The sequence below is a fragment of the Rhinoderma darwinii genome, chromosome 2 (assembly GCF_050947455.1).
Source record: "Rhinoderma darwinii isolate aRhiDar2 chromosome 2, aRhiDar2.hap1, whole genome shotgun sequence".
NCBI classification, from domain to species: domain Eukaryota; kingdom Metazoa; phylum Chordata; class Amphibia; order Anura; family Rhinodermatidae; genus Rhinoderma; species Rhinoderma darwinii.
In genome coordinates this window covers 418355625-418373770 of record NC_134688.1, presented here as the reverse complement: position 1 = coordinate 418373770, position 18146 = coordinate 418355625, and the positions used below count along the sequence as shown (strand labels likewise).

The 18146-nt window shown below is 42.8% G+C and overlaps 1 protein-coding gene across 2 annotated transcripts; it reads left to right on the top strand.

The window, feature by feature from the left end:
• The first annotated feature begins 326 nt into the window (after window positions 1–326).
• Window positions 327–5435, top strand: LOC142741468 (phosphatidylinositol polyphosphate 5-phosphatase type IV-like). Of its 2 annotated transcripts, XM_075850839.1 has the most exons (13): window positions 327–739; window positions 832–934; window positions 1123–1214; window positions 1438–1562; window positions 1840–1959; window positions 2405–2500; window positions 2606–2767; window positions 3348–3463; window positions 3868–4004; window positions 4212–4311; window positions 4682–4803; window positions 4932–5004; window positions 5094–5435. In XM_075850839.1, the coding sequence occupies exons 1-10, from the start codon at window positions 489–491 to the stop codon at window positions 4285–4287; spliced, it is 1278 nt and encodes a 425-aa protein (XP_075706954.1). In that variant the 5' UTR covers window positions 327–488; the 3' UTR covers window positions 4288–4311; window positions 4682–4803; window positions 4932–5004; window positions 5094–5435. The 2 variants fall into 2 exon arrangements, with proteins under 2 accessions (XP_075706954.1, XP_075706955.1); XM_075850840.1 differs by lacking the exon at window positions 4682–4803.
• Window positions 5436–18146: the final 12711 nt, after the last annotated feature.

The following is an 18146-nucleotide window of genomic DNA, read 5'->3' as shown; positions in this document are numbered from 1 at the left end:
ATAAAAAGATAACAATAAAATGTATTTATTACTAACTCCAACTACTTAGGTTCTAAATTCTGGTTAGCAATTAATATAAAAAAAAATTCAACCCTTTAAAATGCCATATGGTCAATTTAACAACCAATACATTGTTTCAGCTTCCAAACCTAATACAATCTTATCAACAGAGGGTCCCAGGTCCAAGACCCCTAGTCATGTGATCTTCTGACACTTATGATTGACAATAAACTGTTATAGGAATACCCCATTTAATAACAAATTTTTCCAGCTAGTTTCATCACAAGTAATGACCCCCTTATCGTTTTCTGGTCTTTCTAGGTCTTGCTGTTGGATTGACACTGTGTTACTTACTGTGTTGCTTATACGGTTAGCGATTTGTCCTATTTTCGGAGAACTAGTGGCGATTAGTCAAATTCTATCTTGACTGTCTCCTGGTTTTCTACCAAGGACATTGGTGCAGTTTTGCACCCGGGCATTAAACAACCATGCCCTTTTGGAAAAAATCTAAGAAATATAATGTCTCCCAAATTCCTGATAAAGGAAATCTGATGGGAGACATACCAACTATGGAGGAGCCTAACATCTCGCTCCAGAAGTTTTCTGTCATCAAAGATATGGCAGATGAAAAATCCAGCGATCTTAGTCACAGCAAATATTGTGACATTACGTCAAAGAACACCAAGAAGAGCGCATTCAGCCTGCTGACCCGCCTGCGCTCCAAAAATATCCGGAAAAGGTATGTAACTAATAATTCTCATACATTGCTCAGATATCCAGAGCTGTGGTATAACAATCACTAGATCTTTAATTCTCCCCATATCTTCACAGAAACTTAGGCAGCAGCGCTGTGATCGGCGCTAAAGAACTGGATCGCTATTTCCCAGATAGACGGTTGAGACTATATGTTGCCACCTGGAATATGGAGGGAAAGGTGAGAAGTAATGTACAATATTTATTGTGACCCTTCAGTGTTCCCGAGCTCAAGTTGGATGAAATGGGCCAGTAACCATGTCTCTTTAGTTTGTAGTTGAATATCACATAGACAGGTTATATTCTACCCTATGTCAGTTTAGTTGGCACTCTTTGTATACAATATTAATGTTTGTATATTTTGAACAGGATTACCCGCAAAATCTGGAGGATCTGCTGTTACCATCAGATGATACGAAAGACATTTATGTTATTGGCGTTCAGGAAGGATGTCCAAACAGGTAAGTCTTCTCAGGTTGTCTTACACCAGCCTATGACTGCAGATGGACAGCAGGGCGGCTGATACAAATTCTCTCTCAATGCTCTACTTATTGTATTATCACTCCTTAATTTTCAAAATTTATCCCCAGAGGTTATTATATGCAGTGTTGATACAGATGAGTTGAGTACCTTAATCTTGTGTCATTTATTAATATTTAAATCTGAAATTGTGTCTTCTTGTAGACGGGAATGGGAGATAAAATTACAGGAGACCCTTGGACCAAACTATGTATTATACCACTCTTCCGGGCTCGGAGTCCTGTATCTCACCATCTTTGTTCGACGGGAACTAATCTGGTTCTGCTCAGGTAAGATTCACATTCCTACGTCTACATAAGAAGTCTTGAATGTAGTCATTAGCTGGAACATCTTATTTAGTTATTAGAATTAGATGCCTAAGAGCTTGGCTCTCAGATTCTTGACTTCTGAGTATTGGAGATCTAAAAGTTCACACCACAGTTACAAAGTATGAAATTATGTTCTAGTAATATTTCCATAGTTTAATTGGAAATAATTTCTATTCCATTGTTGCATGTAGTACTCTTAACCACTGACCCGTCTTTTTGTGTTTAATTTCTTATACAGAGGTAGAGCACACCCATGTAACAACCAGGCTATTCCACCATGTGAAAACTAAAGGAGCCTTGGGTGTTGCCTTCACCGTCTTTGGAACATCTTTCCTTTTTATTAATTCACATCTGAGATGTAAGTATTTACAATATTAATATATGACCATGTACAGTTTTACTTTGTATAAAATTGCTGCTATTTGATAATTAACTGAAATATATGGGATGATACGAAGAGATCTGTACTAATAATGTTTTGGTAAAAATAAAAGGTTCGTTCCTGTTTGATCAAACTTTTTCTAATCTATCAATCTCATTCTATGTTGTGACTGGCCAGTAATACAGATACACGCAGGTACAATTAGTAGCAGGAGGGGATGGCGGCGGCTGGTTTCAGTTGCGCCGCCTCCCCCTCAGAGAGGCAGCAGGGCGGACGGTGTGGCCGTATAATCCCTCACACCCACCCCTCGACTCCATTAGCAGCGGTGGCACGCTGCAATGTGTTTTTTTGAAAATAATATGCGGTTCGGGCCGCCCATATGATCATCCGCCACTGCTAATATGTATTTTTTTGTTGGCAGTTGGGGCAGTCAACAAGAGGATCCAGGACTATAAAACCATCACTGAGGGTCTCCGTCTGCCTCAAATTATTCCGGAAAGAATCAACTCCAATGCCTGTGAGTATTACTTATGTGGTTGAACCTATGGATCCTTTTATCTCTCTATTTGTCTCCGTTGAGTCTAAAGCAGTCATGTGCTATAATTTTTTTTTTATTCTACAGTGGACGTCACCAGCCGCTTTGATCGGGTGTTTTGGTTTGGAGACCTAAATTTTCAACTTAAAGAGGACAGAAAAAATGTGGAATCTCTTCTGCAGAAGATCGAAGGAAAAGATATGTCCAGTCTCCTCAAACACGACCATCTGAATGAAGCCAAGAACAATGGTATATTTACTAGTAGATACATGTCTATCACTCCTCAACCTTCATTAAAGTGGTTCTCCACCTTCTGACAACTGACCGGATAGGTCATCAGTATATCATCGGTGCGGGTCCGACACCTGGACGCTGCACCGTTAAGCTGCTCCAGTGGCCTGCGGGCACCGGATGTTATGGCACACAATGCTATGTACGGAGCTGGAAGCAGTTGGCTCCGTACATAGCATAGCTGCCATAATGCATAACTGTAGGTCTGCCTCCTATTCACTTGAATAGGAGCAGAGTTGCAGTACTGCAGCTCGGCTGCAATTCCGTGGCCGGCGCCAACTGCATCCGGCATGTACGTCCGGTGCTCAAAGGCACCGGACCAGCTGATTAGTGCAGTGTACTGATGACCTATCTGGTGAGTATGTCATCAGTTGTCAGAAGTTGGAAAACCCCTTTAATACCACAACCACTTCCACAGGTTAATACAAATCACTGACATGATGGTTGATATGTTCCTCAAATTCTTATATAGTGCTAAAATTATCAATTGCTCCTTTTTTTTTTTAATACTGACAACTTTTTTTTCTTTCAACTTAAGGGTCCATATTTCTAGGGTTCAAGGAGCACACCATTGATTTCCTTCCTACATATAAGTTTGACATTGGCACAGACACCTATGATACATCAGCAAAGCAGAGAATTCCATCATATACGGTAAGAGATCTTATTTCCAGGTCTACAGAGCTTGAGAGACAATAGAATCCATGGGCCAGAGCACCCATTATATAATGAATCCCCTCCCCCAATGTAATGAATTGTTATTATTATAGTTGGAAGAGTAATTTCTTATGAACAAAGCTTTCAGTTCATTTTACTTTTATGTAGTGAGTTTGTCATCACAGTTTCCCAGTGTAATATGTCGTTGCCCAGCATGGCTCAAGGATACTTATTTAATGAAATCTGTGTGACCAAGTCAAACCTAAAATTCAATAAAGTCTCAATATTCTGCAATATAAATAAAGTAGGCCCAACATTTAGGTCTGTGATGTTTTGCAGTTTAATAATATATTATAATATGATTTCACTAATGATATTTGTTATTTTCATGACCTCTACAGGACAGGGTGTTGTTTAAAAGCCAATGTGAGGGAGATGTGCGAGTCCTGAGATACGACTCTTGCCCTGTTTTGAAGACCTCAGACCACCGACCTGTTTTTGGCATCTTTGAAGTAAAGATCAGGCCTGGTTCAGATGAGTAAGTCATGTTTTCCTCCATGTTGTTGGTATGATACTTTCAGTAGCCGTCATTACTACATGGTCCTTATAGCCGGAGCTCACACTTTGGGGCAGGTGGCTGTACACCTTGGTGACAGTACTGGAGGATTATAGGATGTGAAACTAAGCAAAGTGTGGTTACCTGCTAAAATTATCATGTCTTACATAAATATATTTCTCATTCCAGCATCCCCTTGGCTGGTGGACACTTTGATCGTAAAATCTATGTAACGGGCATTAGGAGGAAAGGACAAAAAAAGTAGCTGCATCTGTTCATGTCCTTACAGGTAAGAGCTTTCTAGTTGTCTATTATATTTGCGGTGAAAATTTTCTTCCATCTCTTAGGTTTTCCTCTGTATCTGTAATTTATTTTATCAACTAATTTAACTAAAGTGTAAATAAGTATTTTCAATCTTAAAATTCCAACTCCTTGTATTCAGACACTTTTTCATTTCTGAATGAAGGTTGTGGGCTTTGGGAAACAACGTCCCAAACTGTAAGCATGTATGTAGTATAGTACAATGAGTTTCCTAAAGGAACCGGTCATCTGAATGGATGGAACAACTGGATTTTATGATGCATTAGCTTCTAAGCAAAAATGATGGATACAAGGAACATTGTTATCGATGGAAGACATTGTTACTTGGCATCTTGCAGGACTCCTAAGGAACAGTCACAATCTCCGGGGCATAAAACATCGGAACATTAGAAAGTTCCCGTAACATGCTGAACAGCGCAGCTCTAGGTCAGACCCACTGCTTGCATCAACCATCTTCAAGGTTTGTAGTGTGACCCCCAGGATCAATTAAGAAATTTATTTACCTCAAATCACCTTAAAAAGTCTAGATTTTGTGTCTGCTAAGAAACACACATTATAGAACATTAATAGCAAATATTTGTCTTGCAGCAATTCCGCAGTACATCTGGCGAGAATAGCGCTCCCTGTCACCGGAGGAGCCACCATCAATGCTGATAGAAAGGTAAGTTCCTCTGGATGTGTCCCCTCTCTATATTTATCAAGCAGCCTGAATGATCAATATTTAATAGGGTTGTGTGCTTCTCCCCCCAGAACAAGTCAGCAGATATCAACAGAACATCAACACCAATAACAACCAAGGGCAGAATCCGCCATCTTACAAGAATTCCAAAGGCGAGACTTAACATTTCTACAACATCTGTCACAGAAGAGACATCAATGTGGTCACCAGGGCATCAATATCACCCAGAAGACCAGATTCAGAACAGGACAATATGTCATCTCTTCTTGTGTCTGTGGAATCCAGATTTTCCACCCCTTACTGATACTACAGTATATACTGTGACATATTCCGTAGTTTTTGCTGTATCTTGTATTACCATCATCTTTACCATTATATATTTTGATCCACAAAAACCTTAAATAAATCTTTAACATCAATCCATAAGTGTGACTGGTAATTGTTATGTGCGCGGCTGCAACTTACCACAGTGTATACAATTCACCTAACCGACCTTTCACAGCGCTATTTGTGTGACATCGCGTTTAATCCAGTGGTAGGTGACAGGACATTGTATCATATGTACACAATACAGAGTGTATGGAACGTGCCACCATATGTACTGGATTATATCCTGTAGGACAAAGAGTGACAGGAGATGTAAAACATTGACATATTTAAATTTATGTGGTAATAACGTCGGAATTCTTAAACCTATCCAAGCGATTCTGAGATTGTTATCTTGTGAGACATTGGGCTTTATGTTAGCTGTAAAATTTTATTGATATGTTCAGTGTTTATTAGTGAAAAATTGCAAAATGTAGAGAAAATTTAGAAAAAATAGAATTTTTCTAAAGTAAAAAATGCATCTGCTTGTAAAACAGATGGATATACCACCCAAAATAGTTACTAGTTCACATTTCCCATAATTCTACTTTAGATTGGCATCATTTTTTGAACATTCTTTGATTTTTCTTGGACGTTACAAGGCTTAGAACATAAACAGCAATTTCTCATATTTTTAAGAACATTTCAAAAGCCTTTTTTTTAAGGTACCTGTTCAGCTCTGAAGTGGCTTTGAGGCACCTATGTATTAGAAACCCCCACAAAACTCCCTGTTTTAAAAACTAGACCCCTCAAAGTATTCAAAACAACATTTAGAAAGTTTTTTTTAACCCTTTAGGCATTTCACAGGAATTAAAGCAAAGTGGAGGTGAAATTTGCAAATTTCATTTTTCTTGCAGAATTTAATTTTATTCTATTTTTTTCTGTAACACAGAAGTTTTTACCAGAGAAACACTACTAAATATGTATTTTACAGATTCTTCAGTTTTTAGAAATGTCCCACATGTGGCTCTAGTGTGCTCTTGGACTAAAACACAAGCCCCAGAAGCAAAGAAGCACCTAGTGCATTTTGGGGCCTCATTTTTATTAGAATATATTTTAGGCAGCATGCCAGGTTTGAAGAGGTGTTGAGGTGCCAAAAAAGTAGGAATCCCTCAAAAGTGACCCCATTTTGGAAACTGCACCCCTCAAGGAATTCATTTATGGTTGTTGTTACCATTTTGACCCCACAGTTTTTTCACAGAGCGTCTTTGAATTGAGCTGTGAAATTAAAAAGATGAAATTTTTTCCAATAAGATGTAATTTTTGATCAAAATTTCTTATTTTCGAATGCAAAAAAATGCCCCATTTTGTTGCCCAATTTGTCCAGAGTGCGGTAATATCCCATTTGTGGTGATAAACTGCCGTTTGGGCCCATGGGAGGTCTCAGAAGGAAAGAAGCGCTATGTGTTCTTTGGAGTCCAGATTTTGCTGGATTGGATTTCGGGTGCTATGTCGAATTTACAGAGCCCCAGAGGTATCAAAGCAATGGAAACCCACCAGAAGTGACCCCATTTTGGAAACTAAACCCCTCAAGGAATTCATTTATGGGAGTTGTGACCATTTAGAACCCACAGTTTTTTCTCAGAATTTATTTGAAATGGGCTGTGAATTAAAAAAAAATGTGTGATAAACTGGGCCCATGGGAGGGCTAAGAAGGAAAGGACCACCATTTGGCCTACTGGGGATTTTCTGGTACTAAGTCATGTATGCAGAAGCCCCTGAGTTACTAGTACAGTTGAAACCCCCCGAGAAATGACCCCGTTTTAAAAACTACACCCCTTAAGGCATTCATCTAGAGGTGTAGTGAGAATTTTGACCCCACAGGTATTGTGTAAAAGATAAGGCGCACCAGATAGTGCAGAGTGAGATTTGCAATTTTCAATACATATATGCCATTTCAGTGTCCGATATATTGTGCCCAGCATGCGCCACCGGAGACATACATCCCATAAACTGTAATGTGGGTTCTCACGGGTACGGCAATACCCTACATGTGGATGTTAACAGCTGCCTGGGCACACAGCAGGGCCCAGAGTGTAAAGATGAGGGGGATAAGCTGTGCAGAGTGCATCATGGTAAGTAAAACTGGGGTAGATTGAAAATCAAGGGATGTATGATGAATTTTAAAACAGTTTCATACAGAGCCCTGGTTTTTCGGGACACGTGTCACATTTAGAGATGAGCGAACCAGGACAACCGAACCCGGTTTCGGTCCGAACTTCCGGAAAAGTTCGGTTCGCAGCGAATCCGAACTTCACCGGGTTCGGGCGAACCCGTTTTGACCGAACCCGGTCAAAAACATTATACAAATCGGCAGCCACTTATCTCTATCATTCACTGATAGAGAAAAGAGGCTGCTGATTAAAAATAAAATAAAAAGCATTTCATACGTACCTGGTCGTTGTCTTGGTGACGAGTCCCTCTTCTTCCTCCAGTCCGACCTTCTTTTCTGATGCGGCAGCCTGTGATTGGCTGCAGAGGCCTTTACAGCCTGTGATTGGCTGCAGAGGCCTCTGCAGCCTGTGATTGGCTGCAGCGCTCACATGGGCTGCATCGTCATCAAGGAATGTCGGGCCGGATGTCGAGAGGGACGCGTCACCAAGGCAACGGCCAGGAGACCGGACTGGAGGAAGCTGGGAGTTCCCGGTAAGTATGAACGTCTTTTTTTTTACAGGTACTGTGATCGGTAGTCACTGTCCAGGGTGCTGAAACAGTTACTGCCGATCAGTTAACTCTTTCAGCACCCTGGACAGTGACTATTTACTGACGTCGCCTAGAAACGCTGCCGTAATGACGGGTGCACACATGTAGCCACCCGTCATTACGGGGCCTCATGCACACGACCGTAAAAACACCCGTTATTACGGGTCGTAATTTCGACCCGAAATAGCGGGCCCATAGACTTCTGTTAGCCACGGGTACCTTCCCGTTTTCTCACGGGAAGGTGCCCGTGCCGTTAAAAAGATAGACCATGTTCTATTTTTTTATTTTACGGGCCGTGCTCGTAATTACGACTCGTAATTACGAGCACGGCCGAGCACGGCCGGCCACGGGCAGCCGGCCGCTTTTGCGAACCGTGCTGCCATTATAATTATAGCAGCACGGCCCGTAAAATAGAAAATAGAACATGTTCTATGTTTTTAACGGCACAGGCACCTTCCCGTGAGAAAATGGAAAGGTACCCGTGGGTAACAGAAGTCTATGAGCCTGTTATTGCGGGTCGTAATTACGACCCGAAATAACGGGTGTTTTTACGGTCATGTGCATAATGGGAGCACGGCTCGGAAAAACGAACGGCTGCCCGTGCTCATCTCCTGAAATACTCTGTGCTGCCTTAAACTCTGTGGACAGGTCAGGATCCTGTTTCTTTTAAATGCTGCTAGGGAACCCGCTCGATCCACTATATAAGGCTGCGCTACAGTGCAGCATTTAAAAGAAACAGGATCCTGACCTGTCCACAGAGTTTAAGGCAGCACAGAGTATTTCAGGAGATGAGCGTGCAGATTCAGTGCTGCTGTGAACTCTGCTCTTACCATTACGTAGCTCTCAGTCTGTTACCTCTCCTCCACTATTGTCCTCAATAACACCTTCATGATTGGCAAGTCACCACGTAATGGTAAGAGCAGAGTTCACAGCAGCACAGAGTATTTCAGGAGATGAGCGTGCGGATCTTGTGCGGGGTGGTGACTTGCCAATCATGTGAAGGTGTTCTTGAGGACAGGAGTGGAGGAGAGGTAACAGACTGAGAGCTACGTAATGGTAAGAGCAGAGTTCACAGCAGCACAGAATATTTCAGGAGAGGAGCGTGCAGATTCTGTGCTGCTGTGAACTCTGCTCTTACCATTACGTAGCTCTCAGTCTGTTAACTCTCCTCCACTCCTGTCCTCAATAACACCTTCACATGATTGGCAAGTCACCACGTAATGGTAAGAGCAGAGTTCACAGCAGCACAGAGTATTTCAGGAGATGAGCGTGCGGATCTTGTGAGGGGTGGTGACTTGCCAATCATGTGAAGGTGTTCTTGAGGACAGGAGTGGAGGAGAGGTAACAGACTGAGAGCTACGTAATGGTAAGAGCAGAGTTCACAGCAGCACAGAATATTTCAGGAGAGGAGTGTGCAGATTCTGTGCTGCTGTGAACTCTGCTCTTACCATTACGTAGCTCTCAGTCTGTTACCTCTCCTCCACTCCTGTCCTCAATAACACCTTCACATGATTGGCAAGTCACCACGTAATGGTAAGAGCAGAGTTCACAGCAGCACAGAGTATTTCAGGAGATGAGCGTGCGGATCTTGTGAGGGGTGGTGACTTGCCAATCATGTGAAGGTGTTCTTGAGGACAGGAGTGGAGGAGAGGTAACAGACTGAGAGCTACGTAATGGTAAGAGCAGAGTTCACAGCAGCACAGAATATTTCAGGAGAGGAGTGTGCAGATTCTGTGCTGCTGTGAACTCTGCTTTTACCATTACGTAGCTCAGTCTGTTACCTCTCCTCCACTCCTGTCCTCAATAACACCTTCACATGATTGGCAAGGCACCACCCCGCGCAAGATTCGCACGCTCATCTCCTGATATACTCTGTGCTGCTGTGAACTCTGCTCTTACCATTACGTGGTGACTTGCCACTTAAATGCAAACATACATACATGCAAACATACATACATACAAACATACACACATGCAAACAAACATGCAAATATACATACAAACATGCATATATAAATACATGACAACATACATACATACATGCAAACATACATACATACATGCAAACATACATTCATGCAAACATACATACATGCAAACATACATACATACATACATACATTCATGCAAACATACATACATACATACATACATTCATGCAAACATACATACATACATACATACATACATACATGCCAACATACATGCAAACTTACATGCACATATATACATACATACATACATGACAACATACATACATGCAAACATACATACATGCAAACATACACACATGCAAACATACATACATACATGCAAATATATACATGCAAATATACATACAAACATGCACATATATACATACATGCCAACATACATGCAAACATACATGCATATATATATACATACATACATACATGACAACATACATACATGCCAACATACATACATACATACATACATGCCAACATACATACATGCCAAAAAAAAAGAATAATACGTTCATACTTACTTTCCTCCTGTCCGGCCTCCAGCGATGATGTTTCATCCATGTCGCCGCTGCAGCCTGTGATTGGCTGCAGAGGCGGTCACGTGGGATGAAGCGTCATCCTGACGTGCGTGACCGCCACTACAGCCTGTGATTGGCTGCAGCGGCGAAAGGGATGAAACGTCATCGCTGGAGGCCGGACAGGAGGAAAGTAAGTACGAACGTATAATTTTTATTTTTTTATTACATTTAAATTGTCTTTTCCGCGCGCCGAGCATGTTAGTGCAGCCCATTAACTCTATCAGCACCCTGGACAGTAGCATGCTCGGCGCACGGAAGTGACAGGTTCGGTCCGAACTAGTTTGGTCCGAATCAAACTTTTTTGTGAAATTCGGCGAACTAGCCGAACCGAACTTTTGATAAGTTCGCTCATCTCTAGTCACATTGATAGATGGTGTCCTTCCTTATCCCCCTCTTATAGCACTTTGCACTTCTTTTGACTTTTTCCCTTCTTGCCAGTGTGGGGAACTTCTCCTGGAAAGTGTTGCCCTGGTACGATGCGTGTGGCGTTGCTTCCAGAAGTACTGGGTGCCCCCCCTTCTTGGTCCCTAAAGATTAGGTTCTTGATAACCACCTCTTGAAATTCCAGGAAAGTTCCCATCTGGCCTTTACATCGATGTAGTACGTATGCATTGTACAATGCAATCTGTAGGATATGCATGGCCAGCTTCTTATACCACACCACATGGCGCTGTAGGGCTTCAGGACTTGATCTGACAAGTCCACCTGTATGTATGTACCTATTGTAGTCCAGGATGCAGTCTGGTTTGGGGTTCTCTGTACTGGTACCTCGTACAGGTACATGGGCACTGGTGTGGGCATGTATTGTTGTCAATACAACGACATCTCTCTTGTCCTTGTACTTGACACACAATATGTTGCTGCTAGAATGTGCCCTGCTCTCACCCCTTCTTGTTTGCCCAAGCAGTGTCTTAGGGAGGCCTCTCAGATTTCTTCTAGCAGTGCCACATGCCGCAGTACTTCTGGAAGCGAGGCACTTGAAGAGTGGGACTCTGGTATAAAAATTATCCTGGCAGAGGTGGTAACCCCGGTCCAGCAGTGTGTGCACCAAATCCCACACAATTTTTGCGTTAATTCCCAGTAAGGGGGGGAATTCTGAGGGCTGAATACTGCTGTCCTTGTAAGTATACCCTGATGCACTCTGGCACAGCTTATACATCTTCACACCATACCTTGCCCTCTTACTCGGCAGGTAGTGGCGGAATTGAAGCCTCCCTTTAAAATGTACCAAGGACTCATCAATAGAAATACTATTCTCTGGGGTGTATGCTTTGGAAAACCGGGCAATGAAATGGTTTTAATAGGGGTCTCCGTTTATACAAACGGTCAAAACTGGGGTTATCTCGGGGTGGGCACTGCTCATTATCAGTATAATGTAAGAAGCGAAGTATTGCCTCATAACACATCCAGGACACGGCCATACGGTACATCGGGGTGTGGTATAAGAAAAAGCCTCTTTCTTTTTTTTTTCTAGTTACCTGTTTAGTTCTGAAGTGGCTTTGAGGGGCCTATACTTTAGAAACCCCTATAAAACACCCTATTTTAGAAACTAGGCCGCTCAAAATATTCAAAACAGCATTTAGAAAGTTTATTAACCTTTTAGGTGTTTCACAGGAATTTAAAACAAAGTAGAGGTGAAAGTTACATATTTAATTTTTTTGTAAGTAAATTATTTTTATTCCTTTTTTTTCTGTAAAACAGAAGGTTTTAACCCAAGAAACGCAACTCAATATTTATTGCCCAGATTCTCCAGTTTTGAGAAATATCCCACATGTGGCCCTAGTGTGGTAATGGACTGAAGCACCGTCCTCCGAAGCAAAGGACCACGTAGAGGATTATGAGGCCTCCTTTTTATTAGGCGCAATGTCCGGTTTGAAGAGGTCTTGTGGTGCCAGAACAGTGGAAACCCCCCAAAAGTGAAACTAGACCCCTTGAGGAATTCATTGTAGTTTTCATGGGGTGCATGCGACTTTTTGAGAAAAATAGAATAAAAAACAATAGCAGAATTGCTGTTTTTTAGTCACCACGCCTCTTTTTTTAAGAGGCGTGGTGACTAAAAAACAGCAATTCTGCTATTGTTCTTTATTCTATTTTTTTAACAGCGTTCAACGTGCGCTATAAATGACATATTCACTTTATTCAGCGTGGCGATACGATTACGGTGATACCAATGGTTTATAGTTTTTTTTTATGTTTTATGGCGTTTGCACAATAAAATACTTTTTATTAAAAATCATTTACTTTTTGTGTTGTCTTATTCTAGGAGCCAGTGACTGCTGCATTTAAGGTGTTTGTAGCCAATTGCCTCCACAGGTGGTGAAATTGCATGGGGGGCAGATGGCTGCAATGCCAATTGGAGAACTAACTCTGGCCTCCCGGTATGCCTAGTACGGAAGCCTCCTAGGCCCCACCTGGAGGCGGGTCCTAAATGGCTTCCGTTACTGACGGGAAAAAAGAGCTGGCTCAGAAGCTGAGCCTGCGTCATCAGCGGTGGGTGTTAGTCTAATCGGCTTGCTGTCAGTGAACGACTCACTGTTTTAATGCATTGCGCTACATAGGTAGTGCTATGTGTTAGAACAGAAATCAAAAATTGGACCTTCAAGTCCCATACTGGGACTAAAAATAAATGTAGAAAAAGTTAAAAAAAAGTTGTAAAAAATAAAATAAAAGTTTCAAGTAATAAAATAAAACACAATCGCCTATTTTCCCTTATTAAGTCCATTATTATTGAAAAAATATATAAACCATACATATTTTTCATCACCGCGTCCGTAACGGCCTGAGCTATAAAAATATTATGTTATTTATTCTATGTGGAGAATGCTGTAAAAAAATTTACATAAAGAACAATGCCAGAATTGCTTTTTTTTGGTCACTTTGCCTACCAAAAATTGGAATAAAAAGTGATCAAAAAGTCACGTTTGCAAAAATGATATGAAAACTATAAAAACTATAGCTCAGCTTGCAAAAAACAAGCTCTCATATAGCTCAATCAACGAAAAATGTAAGGGTATGTGCACACACACTAATTACGTCCGTAATTGACGGACGTATTTCGGCCGCAAGTCCCGGACCGAACACAGTGCAGGGAGCCGGGCTCCTAGCAACATAGTTATGTACGATGCTAGGAGTCCCTGCCTCGCTGCAGGACAACTGTCCCGTACTGTAATCATGTTTTCAGTACGAGACAGTTGTCTTGCAGCGAGGCAGGGACTCCTAGCATCGTACATAACTATGATTCTAGGAGCCCGGCTCCCTGCACTGTGTTCGGTCCGGGACTTGCGGCCGAAATACGTCCGTCAATGACGGACGTAATTAGTGTGTGTGCACATACCCTAAATGTTATGGCTCTCAGAACATGGTGACAGAAAAAATATTTTTACTAAACTAACTTATTTTGCAAAAAGTTGTAAAACATAAAAAAAAGTGCTATAAATTTGCTATCGCCGGTTTCGTACTGACCCGCACAATAAACCTAACATGTAATTTATAATGCATGGTGAACGCTGCATAGAAAAAACTAGAAAACTATGCCAGAATTGCTGTTTTTTGGTCACCTTGCCTCCAAAAAACAGGATAAAAAGTGATCAAAAAGTCTCATGTACCCCAAAATGGTAGCAGTAAAAATGACAGCTTGTCCTGCAACAAAACAGCCCTCATCCACTACGTCTATAATTAAAATAAAATAAAATTAGGGAACCAGGAATGGGAGGGCCCAAACATATCTTCTGGAAGCGAGGGCACCCGCATTATACCAGAACACTTCCCAACAAAATTCCCCAAACTGCAGAGGTGCAGAGTGTGTACCAAAATGGGGATAAGAAATGACACCATTTATCAGTGCGACACTGGCCTGTGCATAAAAGATTGCTTCACAGCGTAACACACATCTATGGATTATTTCTTTTTTACCCCATTATTATGCCCTGATGTACTCCGCACAGCTTTCATGTACCCCCACGTTATAAACTGAAACACCAGTAATACTCCAAACAAAACTACTACCAATAAAACTCCAAATGACACTGCCTCCCTTCTGTGCCCTACAGTGTGCCCAAAAAGCAGTTTACTTCCACAAATATAGCATCGCCATACCCGGGAGAACCCTTTTAACAATTTTTGGGGTGTGTGTCTCCAGTGGCACAACCTGGGCACAACATATTTGCCACTGAAATGGCATATCTAGGGAAAAATTGCAATTATGGAAAATACCCGTGGGTTAAAATGCTCACTACATCCCTTAATAAATGCCTTAAAGGGTGTAGTTTCCTAAATGGGGTCACTTCTCAGGGGTTTATTTTATTATTTCACATCAGAGCCTCTATAATTGTGAACCAATACTTTGTAAGTTGCCAAATTAGGCCTCAATTTTGCATTGTACTCTTTCCGTCCTGAGCTCTGTCGAATGTCCAGGCATAAGATTAGGGCCACATGTAGGCTATTTCTAAGGCCTCGTTTACACTAGCGTGATTTACGCGCGTGCGATACGCGTGGTTTTCACGTGTGTCGTACGCACCTATGTAAGTCTATGGGGCAGTGCAGACAGTGCGTGAATTTTGCGCAGCGCGAGTGCGTTGCGTAAAACTCACGACATGTCCTATATTTGTGCGTTGTTCGCGTATCACGCACCCATTGAAGTCAATGGGTGCGGGAAAATCACGCATGCCACACGGAAGCACCTGCGTTGGATGCGCGTTTTTCATGCATCACTTGTTATGTCCATGTAAATGACTTGATAAAACTGGTCCAAACAAGCACAAACCAGGAAGTGCTTGAGATTCCTCAGCGTGTTTGCCACAGTCCAACCTCCACACAGACCACTGCAGTCATGCGCGTGGGATGGACGTGGAAAAGATGATCTGCCTTGTGCAGGAGAGGCACGAGATATGGGACACTCTTGCGGAGTCCTATCATGACCGCTGGGCAAAGGAAGTCGCATGGGACCACATAGGCCAGGCGCTCTTATGCAGCGAATGGGATAAAAGCACCACCCGAGACCGGCAGAGAATTGGTGAGTACATGTCTTTAAACTATGCAATGTCCCCCCTATTGAAGTAGTGTGTCCCTGTGTTTTACTTTTGCAAAATGCCCAACTTTAGTATGGTGTTGCTGCAGCATCACTGTGTGGAATGTACTTTGCTGTGTAGGGACCGTCATGTATTTGACGTTCGAGTTGTTTGTGCGTTAACATAATGAGTGACCATGTTTTTGGTGTTCATCCTACAGTCCAGGATATTAAAACCTGGTGGAGGAGCTGCAGGGACCAATTTCGGCGCGAGTTCGGTGACAGAGGCCGAAGTGGTGATGGGGCATCAAAGAAACGGAGGTACATATATACCAAGCAGCTGATGTTCCTGAAGGATATCATGGAGATGAGATCGTAAGTAAATGTCCTATTGCCTGCGTAAATGTTGTTTTGCACGTCATGTCCGCCATAAAGAATTTTTGTACATTGTTGACTATTGTTTTCTGATTCTGCTTTTCTATTCCATAACAACCGACAATCTTAACGACTCTGAGGAGGAGAGTGACCATGCAGCGTCCCAGCCTCATCCTCCCAGCAGTCGACTGCTGCCCCTAACCCCGGAGCCTACACCCCAGGACCCTGCCCCAGTAGAGTCGGACCCAGCAGAACTCCCTCCGGAAGAAAATCCATCCCCTCGAGCACCAGCCAGATGCCGACGCAGTCAGCTGCCATCCGCTGGGGCGCAAGTTGATACAATGGTCCTTGAATACCTGCGTCGTGCGGCCGACGAAGACGGGCACAACTTTTTTGCTCGTGGACTCGTGCCACTGTTGCGGAAGGTTCCAGACAATAGGCTGCCACGCCTACAGTCCGCTATAATTTCCCTTACAGCGCCACACCCCCCAACAATCCTCGCCAGTGTTTCTCGACAATTGAGCATTGGCGAGGATTAACGGAGGCTTCTACAACTTCTATTTACCCAGGCCCATCCCAACCAGCCACCCCCAGTGCACGACAACACCAATATAGATCAGTGCCTGCCCGATTTTCCCCTGGTCCTCTTGCTGCCCGTGAGCGCCATTTTGCTCAAAACAGCAGAGGTCCTGAAACCTATGCTCCGCCTTTCCCTGGACCCAGCTACCAAGCACATCATCAGCACCACTATGCTGTAGACGAACATCCTCAGCAGCTCCATGGCCAGCATAGTGGTGCTGAAATGCCCGCGTATAGTTCCCCGGACCATCAATACCACAACTTGTGAAAGTGGCTGTGGGATGATCCGACTAAGGTTTCTGTTTGTAGGCCTGCATTGTTTGGTCATATGTGTTTTGCACCATGTTGGTGCCATCCTTTACTTATTTGTGTTTTGTTATTTTGCACCACGTTTTGGGTGTGCATTCAACATAAAAACGAAGGTGTTTAAAAGTTGCAATTGCGTGTGGACTACCTAACTGTATATTACTGTACACTCACACACTGTTGACCTGGCCCCAAAAGAAGGGCACGCGTTCAATGAGGTATTAGTTCATCTGTAGGGGTTTGCCATTCTTCTTGTGCTGTGATTTCCCAATAGCCACACAAAGGACAGTCGGGATTGGAGGAGAACTTAATTTTGACGAAAAAAATAGATTCTCATCCAATCATTTTCAGGACTGTCAAATGGCAAGTACAAACCACAACAGATGTAAGCTCGCAACCCACGTCAAGGGTCCTCATGTATTGCGAGTCCCTAATACTACAAGCCCCTAACATAAAACAAGAAACACTGGCCACTTCGGACCTGTGGAAACAATAAACTAAGAACTATGCCACCCTTTAACCCCTTCCCGCTCCTTGACGTACTATTACGTCATGGCAGCTGTATCGTTCGCGCTCCATGCCGTAATAGTACGTCTCAGGAGTAACGGCCGTTTCGGCCGTCCTCCCGACACATACAGGAGCTGTGACGCTGCTGTCTTGTTCAGCAGCTGTCACAGCTCCTACAGCGGGGACCGATCGCTGTGTCCCCGCTGATTAACCCCTTAAAAGCCGCGTTCTATAGAGATCGCGGCTTTTTAGGGGTTAAGCTGCCATCGCCGGCCTGCTACGCGATAGCGGCCGGCGATGGTGACTATGGCAACCGGACACCAAACAATGGCGTCCGGCTATGCCATAGACGGAAGCCTAGTGGGTCCTGACAACGTCAGGACCCACTATGCTTGCTGTCAGTGAGTAGCTGACAGTTCTAATACACTGCACTACGCATGTAGTGCAGTGTATTAGAATAGCGATCAGAGCCTCCTGCCCTCATGTCCCCTAGTGGGACAAAGTAATAAAGTGAAAAAAAAGTTAAAAAAAGATGTGTAAAAATTAGAAAATAAAAGATTTAAAAGTAATAAAAGTAAAAATCCCCCCTTTTCCCTTATCAGTCCTTTATTATTAATAAAAATATATAAACAAACAAATAAACTATACATAATTGGTATCGCCGCGTCCGTAACGGCCTGAACTACAAAACTATTTCATTATTTATCCCGCACGGTG

Bases quoted from the DNA above. Each gene is read 5' to 3' on its own strand.
- LOC142741468 (XM_075850840.1), top strand. From the start codon at position 489: ATGCCCTTTTGGAAAAAATCTAAGAAATATAATGTCTCCCAAATTCCT. The intron at 1,215-1,437 runs GTAAGTCTTCTC...GTCTTCTTGTAG, and splicing joins CAGGAAGGATGTCCAAACAG to ACGGGAATGGGAGATAAAAT. The intron at 4,005-4,211 runs GTAAGTCATGTT...TTCTCATTCCAG, and splicing joins ATCAGGCCTGGTTCAGATGA to CATCCCCTTGGCTGGTGGAC.